This window comes from Hemitrygon akajei, chromosome 9 (assembly GCF_048418815.1).
Source record: "Hemitrygon akajei chromosome 9, sHemAka1.3, whole genome shotgun sequence".
Lineage (NCBI taxonomy): Eukaryota > Metazoa > Chordata > Chondrichthyes > Myliobatiformes > Dasyatidae > Hemitrygon > Hemitrygon akajei.
This window is the reverse complement of record NC_133132.1, coordinates 128807713-128818270: the sequence shown is the minus strand read 5'-3', so window position 1 is coordinate 128818270 and position 10558 is coordinate 128807713. Positions and strand designations below refer to the sequence as shown.

At 38.4% G+C, this 10558-nt stretch overlaps 1 protein-coding gene across 10 annotated transcripts in view; it reads right to left on the bottom strand.

Moving 5' to 3' along the window:
• Positions 1 to 107: 107 nt before the first annotated feature.
• Positions 108 to 10558, bottom strand: part of pla2g7 (phospholipase A2, group VII (platelet-activating factor acetylhydrolase, plasma)) — a 92852-nt gene continuing 82401 nt past the window's right edge. For 9 of the 10 annotated variants that reach the window (XM_073056966.1, XM_073056962.1, XM_073056963.1 and 6 more), the window contains 2 exons: positions 3713 to 3861; positions 108 to 3041 (listed from right to left, as the gene is read on the bottom strand). In XM_073056966.1, coding sequence (XP_072913067.1) covers positions 2929 to 3041; positions 3713 to 3861 — 262 coding nt within the window. In that variant the 3' untranslated portion in view covers positions 108 to 2928. Of the gene's footprint in view, positions 3042 to 3712; positions 3862 to 10558 lie in introns of those variants that run through there. The other variant, XM_073056970.1, reaches the window with a different exon arrangement.

Sequence of the window (10558 nt, the reverse complement as noted above, 5' to 3'; positions counted from 1 at the left end):
ACGGTAGTAGTTGAAATTTCAACCCCTTTTATACTTCCTAACTTTTCCCTTCATTCATGTCAGAACTCCTGATATTTCTACAAATGATTTTCGTATGTCTTTGGCTTTGAGCAATGTTCCAAATCTTTTATTTCAAGCATGTTACTTGTATATCACTTTGTAATTTGTTTTCTGTATATAATGAAACCTCCCTTTTGGAGTGGTAAAGAGGTAGAATACAGGATATTCACATAGAACTAAATGTGTTACAGGATCACATAGCACTGATTAAGATTCAGAATGCACTTCTAGGGTGGTGGTAGAAGCAAACTGATTTGTAGTATTCCAAAAAGCACATTATTCACCAGGAGAATGTTCAGTCTTTGGGGAAAATGGAGTGGGGCTAACTGGATAGTTCTCGTGCAAGGCCACTTTGGATATACAAGGCTGAGTAGTAGTTGTGTTACAGCTATAGTTGGAGCAGGTAAGACATTTACTCAAATTAACTTTTGGTGCTATTGTTTCAATTTGTTTTGGGTCTCCTTTATGATTATTTAAAGCAGAAGTATGGCAACTTTTGTTTTCATCTTGCAATCAGATTAACTGCAGAATGGTGTTTTTAAATTTATTCCATTTTTGGGGATTTGGGTGTCATTGACAATGTTGTCCATTGCTGATTTCCTGGCTCTGTGGAGATGGAGGGAATGAATGTGTAGGATGGTAAGTGTATGCTAGTCAAGCAGGCAGTCTTGGTGCAGTGGCAATCATTCAGGTAAGCAAGAAGTGTTATTATTGAGATACAGCACAGAACAGGCCCTTGGAGTAGCACTGCCCGGCAATTCCACCGATTTAATCTTATCCTAATGACGGGACCATTTACAATGATGTCTTTGAATTGTGGGAGGGAACCCATGTGTCACTGGGTGAACAGACAAACTCCTTATGGTCAGTAGTGGGTAATGAACCCAAGCAGTTTCAAGTTCCTGGGTTTCAATGTCTGAGGATCTATCCTAGGCTCAACATATAAAATTACAAAGAAGGAACAACAGTGGCTATATTTCAGTTAGTTCAAAGAGAGTTGGTATGCTAGCAAAGGCACTCATAGATTTCTACAAATGTACCTTCTAACTGGTTGTATTACTGGCTCCAATGGTGGTGCCACTGCATGGTACCAGCTCCGTGGCCACTAGCTTCACCAGCATCCAGGACTCCTTCGAAAGGTGCTGCCTCAAAAAGGTGGCATCTGTCATTAAGGATCCCAGTCATGCAGGACATCCCCTCTTCTCATTGCTACTATCAAAGAGAAGGTACAGGAACCTGGGAAGACACTCAACATTTCAGGAACAGCTTTTTCCTCCTGCCATCAGATTTTTGATTGGACAATGAACCCATGAACCCTCAAAGTCTTTCCTTTCTTTGCACTGTTTTTATCTATTATTGTAATTTATAGTTTTAGTATGTACTGCTGCCACAAAAGAAATTTCACAACATATGCTGGTATAACCTGATTCTGAAATGAAACTAACATGAACTTTTCAGACATCAGTTGAAGAACCCTCAAGAAACTTACTATATCCTCAGAATCTGACTTCCCTGTACAAGAATGTGATGAAAAATATTTCCCCAATTTCAAATGCATAAGCTCTCATTGCAGTTTAATATGCTGGTGTAGAATTTTTGTTAATTTTTCACTTGATTTAAGGAGTAAGGGTGATGTAACTAGTGCTCAATTCTGACTGTAGAACAAAGCCACTGATCTGATTGACTTTGTCATTACAGTTACTGCCAGTTGGAGAGATGCTATAACGCAAATCCCTGTTCACATGTAGGAAACTTGGGCTTTTACGGCAAATTCTCTACTGACATGACTTGAAAACTGCCAATATTTCATGTACTGGGTAGAGTTGAGTGGATAAAGTTGCAAACTAATTCTAAGAGAAAAGGCGAGTTTACTTTAACCAGTAAACTTTGTAAAGTTCTGGTAAATCTCAGAGGGGGATTTAATTCATCTTAGCCTGCACAGTAATTAAAAGTAAACTGGCCAATTTCATTGGAACTGAATGATTTGCATTCTATTTAATTTGAAAATGTGTAACTGACTCAGTTAGTGGAAGTGAAAATCCCAGTCCTTTTATTTTTTAATATAATAAGGCATCTTCAAGAATATAAAATTGTGCTTTGCTTTGTATTTCAACTCCCCATAAACATGGAATGTTCATGTTATATGTGGGTCCTGTGCAAAAGGTAAATATTTTGACTCTAGACTGTCAGTATTATTCGTGTCACTGCAGTCTGTTCCAAATGAACCAAGGAATCTGAGGAGGTTGCCTTGGACACATTTAGTGAAAAGGAAAGTTTAATTTTTTAACCAACCAGCTGAACAAAGTTTTGTTGATATGCAAGGAGTGACCCAAATCTAATTAGAATTTCTATTAGAAGGTAATGAGATGCATTGAATTAAATCTGAAGTTTAGAAAACAATGTAGAGTAAAAATAAATTCACTCTCCAGAAACCTAAATTACACACTTAAAAGATTGGTAAAGTCCTGTTAAGGATGAAATTAAACTTCAGAACTGTGGTGCTACTAACAGATAGAAGATGTGTATTATATTATAAATAACTGAGTGCATTATCAAATACTGAGTGCAATATTCCACCATCTGACAAGCTGTGGAAACTCAGGATATAAAAATGTTCACTCAAAATACAAGTATTTAGGTAACTCTCACTTGTATCCCACTGTCCTAATATAAGAGTAATTGGATGATTTGAATATTATCACATAATCTGAAACATGGATCTACAAACATCAAAATGAAACAAAATTATGGAGGTAATGTTTTGTATGGCTGATGACATTTGAATATGTTAAAACTGGCAAATGCATTGCACAACTGTGAATATTAGGTAGATCTACAATTACTGTTGTGCACTTCAAAATGGCAGTGTCATTGTTTGGATTTCAAATTTAGTTGATCCAGAGGAATGTTCGTGCCAGGTATAATATGTTCTCCTTTCCCATCAATAAGAGAATTCCATTGATCAAAATCTTGCTGAAGACCTGGAAAATAAAATCTGGTGTTCAGATTAATTTAGAATCAATTATTCAAGATAGAATTTTGAATCTTTGTTACAAAGGGAAATAATTATGAAATGGACTTCATCGTTTAAACTGGGAAATTCCCTTTACACAGATGCTCTTGTTATGATCCCAGATAATGTTTCCTTTGCATACTATGGTATTAAATTTAATGCCACTGATTTGCATGTGTGTTATTTCAATCAGGAAAAATTGAAGGTACAGGTGTCTTCCCCCCCCCCCCCCCCCCCCACAAAGGTAGAGCATTCCTATGAAACCTTTGTAAGCCGAAATGGCGTAAAGCGAAGAACCATTAATTTGTATGGGAAAAATTTTCGTAAAAGCAAAAATCCTCTTTGTAATGCAAGAACAGGTTACTAATACAGGTCTTTAGTAACAGCAAAGTAGCATAAAGTGAACATTTGTAAAGTGGGGGATACCTGTATTTAAAAGATAAATTTCATTCAAGCACGATCAACAATGACCACATATGCAAACCACTAAAAATGTTTTCCCTGCAGTTTTTTGATTGCAGTAATCCTATTATTTTGTTTCCCCATTATCTATAAAATAGCTAGCTAGCTAACACCTAGAATAAAACTAAAATGATTCCTTAGTTATATATTTCAATATTAAATGTCTTATTTACTTACTCAAGTGTCTTTGCATGAATGCTAAAGCAGCCTTATTGCTTATATCGATTGCTATATGGGGATCTATAGTTCCTTTCAGTCCAAATATCTTTCCAAGGAAGTGGCCAGTCAGAAATGTAAAATCGGGAAAGCTTTGATGAACTGTTCCCCTATGAAAAATAAAGAAAATGAAGCGAATTAAGGTCTTATAATGCATTACTTGTGTGTTCTATGTAGGAAACGGAAAATAGCAAAGCTTGTAAATTTGTAGTTCTCAAATGCATTTAAACTCAAAGCTAATAATTTGTAATCCTCTGTAGTGCTTAATACTGTTCACTGTAAGTTAAGTATTATTGTGCAAGTGACTTGATATAGTTGCAGCTGAATGAGAACCACTGGTGAACATTACATCTTCAGGATGGCCTTTACCATTTTTCTACAGCAAGCAAGCAACCTTCTCAAATAATTCAAAATATACTGAAAGAAAATTATTAAAGGTTTCTATAAAAAGCTGATTTTGAATTTTAGGATGCATGAAGAAACTCATACTGTGGAACAGTTTTTTTTCTGAAATAGCTTTAAAGAAATGAGGATTGGTTTTCTGCTTAAGATGGCTTAATAAATACCAGCATTCTGACAAGCCATAGTGAATGCAGTCACTAATTTCTAAAAAAATTTTGTGACCATATCAAATGCAAAAGGAAACTAAATGATGCTACCTATCAATGCTAAAGCAGAATTTGTGTTCATAAAATAGTAAACAAAAGGAATTATTGTAACTTTATTTGACCCCTAATGATTTGTTCAGAAAGTTGTCAACACTACTATTATTATCTATGCCTATACAAGGTAAATAAGGTGGTGGGTCTGCAGGGACAAAATACCAATTTTGTCCATTTACAGTCAAAAGAACATGGCATACACTTAATGAATTCCTCTAACTTGAGAAGTAATAGTTTTTTTACTACTATATTGGTGGTGGTCTAATTTGTTTTGTATTTCATTTCAGTGTGTAATTTATTACTCAGTTTTTTATACTTAAAACTATTTCCATGAAATTGAGGCAGCTACTTAATTGAGCTAAAAAGTACTGGTCCCATGTGTCCCACAATTAACTGGAATGCACTGTATATATGATCCTATTTATTCCCTATATCAGATTGACTTTAAAAAGTAATTGACATTATTTAACCTTGAACTACCTTGGAAGAGCTGACCATTTACTTCAGGAAAGATGCTGGTGGATATATTTGTGTCTACGAGCGATGTTGATGTTGGAGAACTTTGTTGTCAGGAGTGAGATACCCTGTCCTCGTCCAACCATGTAGAGGCCACAGCCAGGAAAGGAAGAGGGAAGAAGCCAGAATAAAGTGGGATGAGGGGAAGGAGTACAAGCTGGTAGATGATAGGTGGTAAAGGACTGAAGAAGGAAATTGATAGGAGAGTAGAGCATGGAAGAAAGAGAAAGAGGTGGAACAAGAGGAAGATGAAAGTATGTGAAGAAAAAAAGGGTAATGAAGCCAGCATAGCAAAATAGGAGGGGGGGGGGGGAGGAGAAGAAAATTCATTTAACATTCATGCCATCAAGTTGGAATATGAGTTGTTGCTCTTCCAACCCAAGAGGGAAAGATGTGGTGGGCTCCTATTGAAGATGATGGAAGTTACAGAGAATGATATGCTGGATGTGGAGGCTCGTGGGATGATAAGGACAAGGGGATCTTTATACTTGTGACGATGGAAATACAAATTGAGGGTGGATGTCCAGAAAATGGAGGAGATGAAGGTGGCGGTAGAATTGATGACAGAGGAAGGCAAATCCGTTCTTTGAAGGACATTTAAGATGTTTTGGAATGGAAACCCTCATCCTAAAAATAGATGCAGTAGAGATGTAGGAATTGAAAAAAAGGGAATAGCATTCTTACAAGTGTCAGGGAGGGAAGAGGTCTACTCAAGCTGTGAAAGTCAGTAGATTTATAAAAGATACCAGTGGACAGTGTCTCCATGGCTGGAGATTGAGAAAGGGAAGAGAGATGCAGACCATGTAAATTTGAAGGCAAAGTTGATAACAAACTCAGCATGGGTGCAGGAAGTAGTACCAATGCAGTTGTCAGTGTAGTGCAGAAAGTTGGGAAGTAATACTGGATTTGTAACTGGAGTCCCTGTGGGTGCCATGGCTTCTCATTGGTTTCAAAGAAAGGAGCCAAAAGTGAAATTATTGGGAGTGAGGACTAGCTCCACCAGAGGAGGAGGGTGGTGGAGGAGAGGAACTGGTTAGAGCTGATGTCTAAAAACAAGTGAAGCATTATCGATTAAAGGATAGAAGAATGTAGGGACAGAACAAAATGAGGCAACCAGGGCCCAGGAACTGAAAGTGGTTAAGTGACCAGGCTGGGATGGGCTGAAGGGTCTGTTTATGTTATGCAGTGCTCTATGACCCTGTGACAGAATGCAATACAAGATTTTTACTTCATCTTGGTACATGTAACAATATACCAATTCCAATGTAGCCCAGGTGATAGAGTATCTGCTTATGCAAAAATGTGATCTGGGATATTGAATATTAAATTTTCAAAAAGTGGAAGGTGAAAAATTAACAAGATTATAAAGTTGTGTACAAACCAAATGGGCTTTCAAAGTTATTGCTCCATTGAATTTTTAAAAAATATAGATTGGGAATAACTAACAGATTAAGGTTGACAATAAGGAGGAAACAAAAAGTAAGTTTTGAGTTGTTTATGCAAAATGCCACACAAAGAAAAATAATAGCTGAAACTTCAGCAGATTAAACAGGATCATTGGAAAGTGAAGCATTTTTTTCCAGAGATTAGAATGTTCAAGTTGTAAAATGCAAAGGGAGGAGAGGAAAGAACAAAAGGGAAAAGTCTGAGGTTACACCACAGGACTGATGGTGTAAGGTAAATAACATGCATAAAGAAACAAACAACTGATCTTGAAAGAAATGTAATTGTGAGTACAAATGTAGGAGTGTAAGAACATTCTTAAAAGACTGGCAGTACTCAATGCAAGTACGTCACCCAGTCCATAAAGATTACTGAATTACCATCTTAGATTACTAAAGGAGCAAGGGTGGCAACTGTAGAGGCTTGAAAATGGATGTGGCACAAGAACATGGGTAATTTTCAAATCTGATACTTTATCTAATTTTAAAATAGGTAAAAGTCCAGCAAATGTAGGCCACCTGCCTCTCAGTTGTGGGGTAATTTATATCGTAATATAGAACAAAATTAATTGGGTTTTATGGGCACTTGTTCACTTCTGAGCAAAATCAAGTTTCACCCATCCACAGAATAAAACAAAATTCCATAGAAATCAGGATGTCTTGACTTTACAGAAACTTGCTATAACCAGCTTTTTTTTTGCTTCTGCAAAGAAGCGAAGTCCTAATTTTTACTGTTATTTTCACTGGCCTAAATTCTCAGTGCCAGAGTTAAAATTCATTTGTCACTATCATTGTTCATCTTGCTCCACCTCATTTAAAATTTACTCCTCTGAACACTTTTTTTTGTCTCATTGGCAGCACCTTCATCCGCCTTGGTCCCATCTCCTGAAATTCTCTCCCCAGTTAAACTCAAAATTTACCTCAGACTAAGCATTTGGTTACCCCTTAAAATCTCTGTACCAGATGGTGATGCAAGCAGTTGGAATGCTCTCTACAGTTAAATTGTAGAAATTTGAGTGTCTTTGGTGATATACCAATTCTCCTCAAATTCCAATTTAAATATAGTGGCTGTCATTCCTTCTTTGTAATTACATCAATATGTTAGGCTCAGGAGAGATCCTGAGATGTTGACACCCAGGAACTTGAAACTGCTCACCCTTTCCACTTCTGATCCCTCGACATCCCCTGCCTGAAGTCCACAGTTCCTTGGTTTTACTAACGTTGAGGTTGTTGTTAAGACACCATTCAACCAGCCGATCTATCTCAATCCTGGATGCCTCCTCATCCCCATCTTAAATTTTGTCATAAGTTCTGTTGTCAGCAAATTTACAGACGGTGATTGACCTGTGTCTAACCACAATCATAGAGCAGTGGGCTAAGTACGCATTCTTGAGGCCACCGTGGTATCATGGGCACAATCCTCCCTATCATCACGAACATCTTCAAGAGGTAGTGTCTTAATGAGGGGTGCCTTCTCCTTAAGGAATGTCATCATCTGGGACATAGAACATTACAGCACAGAAACAGGCCTTTTGGCCCTTCTTGGCTGTGCCGAACCATTTTCTGTCTAGTCCCACTGACCTGCACCTTTCCATATACCTGTCCCAAATTTTTCTTAAATGTCAAAAGTGAGCCTGCATTCACCACTTCATCTGGCAGCTCATTCCACACGCCCACCACTCTCTGCATGAAGAAGCCCCCCCAATGTTCCCTTAAACTTTTCCCCTTCACCCTTAACCCATGACCTTTATTTTTCTCCCCTAGCCTCCATGGAAAAAGTCTGCTTGCATTCACTCTTATCTATACCCATCATAATTTTATACACCTCTATCAGATCACCCCTCATTCTCCTACGCTCCAGGGAATAAAGTCCTAACCTATTCAACCTTTCTCTGTAACTCAGTTTCTCAAGTCCTGGCAACATCCTTGTAAACCTTCTCTGCACTCTTTCAACCTTAATAATATCCTTCCTGTAATTAGGAGACCAAAACTGCACACAATACTCCAAATTTGATCTCACCAATGTCTTATACAACCTCACCATTACATTCCAACTCTTATACTCAATACTTTGATTTATAAAGGCCAATGTACCAAAAGCTCTCTATGACCCTATCTACTTGTGACACCACTTTTAGGGAATTATGTATCTGTACTCCCAGATCCCTCTTCTACTGCACTCCTCAGTGTCCTACCATTTACCTTGTATGTTCTACCTTGGTTTGACCATCCGAAGTGCAATACCTCACACTTGTCCGCATTAAACTCCATCTGCCATTTTTCAGCCCATTCCTCCAACTGGTCCAAATCCCTCTGCAAGCTTTGAAAACCTTCCTCACTGTCCACTACACCTCCAATCTTTGTATCATCAGCAAATTTGCTGATCCAATTTGCCACATTATCATTCAGATCATTGATATAGATGACAAATAACAACGGACCCAGCACTGATCCCTGTGGCACACCACTAGTCACAGTCCTCCACTACCACTCTCTGGCTTCTTCCATTGAACCAATGGAATTTACTACCTCTACCTCTCCATGTATACCTAGTGACTGAATCTTCCTAACTAACCTCCCATGCGGGACCTTGTCAAAGGCCTTACTGAAGTCCATGTATACAACATCCACTGCCTTCCCTTCATCCGCTTTCCTGGTAACTTCCTCGAAAAACTCTAATAGATTGGTTAAACATGACCTGCCATGCACAAAGCCATGCTGACTTTTTCTAATAAGTCCCTGTCTATCCAAATACTTGTAGATCCTATCTCTTAGTATTCCTTCCAATAATTTACCTACTACCGATGTCAAACTTACCGGCCTATAATTTCCCGGCTTACTTTTTGAGCCTTTTTTAAACAACGGAACTACATGAGCTATCCTCCAATCCTCCAGCACCTGACCCGTGGATATTGACATTTTAAATATTTCTGCCAGGGCCCCTGCAATTTTAACACTAGTCTCCTTCAAGGTCCGAGGGAATACCCTGTCAGGTCCTGGGGATTTATCTACTCTGATTTGCCTCAAGACAGCAAGCACCTCCTCCTTTTTAATCTGTATAAGTTCCATGACCTCCCTACTTGTTTGCCTTGTTTCCATAAACTCCATTCCAGTTTCTTTAGTAAATACAGATGCAAAAAACCCATTTAATATCTCTCCCATTTCTTTTGGTTCCATACATAGCCGACCACTCTGATCTTCAAGAGGACCAATTTTATCCCTTACTATCCTTTTGCTCTTAACATACTTGTAGAAGCTTTTAGGATTATCCTTCACCCTGACTGCCAAAGCAACTTCATGTCTTCTTTTAGCCCTCCTGATTTCTTTCTTAAGTATTTTCTTACTCTTTTTATACTCCTCAAGCATCTTATTTCCTCCCTGTTGCCTATACATGTTATACATCTCTCTTCTTCTTCATCAGAGTTCCAATATCCCTTGAGAACCATGGTTCCTTATTCTTTTTAATTTTGCCTTTAATTCTGACAGGAACATACAAACTCTGCACTCTCAAAATTTCTCCTTTGAAGGCCTCCCACTTACCAATCACATCCTTGCCAGAGAACAACCTGTCCCAATCTACGCTTTTTAGATCCTTTCTCATTTCTTCAAATTTGGCCTTTTTCCAGTTTAGAACTTCAACCCGAGGACCAGATCTATCTTTATCCATGATCAAGTTGAAACTAACAACGTTATGATCACTGGAACCAAAGTGTTCCCCTACACACACTTCCGTCACCTGCCCTAACTCATTTCCTAATAGGAGATCTAATATTGCATCCTCCCGAGTTGGTACATCTATATATTGATTTAGAAACCTTTCCTAAACACATTTTACAAACTCTAACCCATCTAGACCTTTAACAGTATGGGAGTCCCAATCAATATGTGGAAAATTAAAATCCCCTACAATCACAACTTTCTGTCTCCTGCAGTTGTCTGTTGTCTCTCTGCAGATTTGCTCCTCCAATTCTTGCTGACTATTGGGTGGTCTATAATACAACCCTATTAATGTGGTCATGTAGTGGTGTGCTACACGCAGCGCTGAAATGACAACACGGAGTCAATGAACTGCAATTACAAAAAGATTTTATTCGAACTTCGCGGCCTCGCTTTAAAGCCTTCCTGATCCCGCCCTCCCCAGACGCGGATGCTGCAGGGGGCACGTATTCACAGTCCCGTCCCGCGCG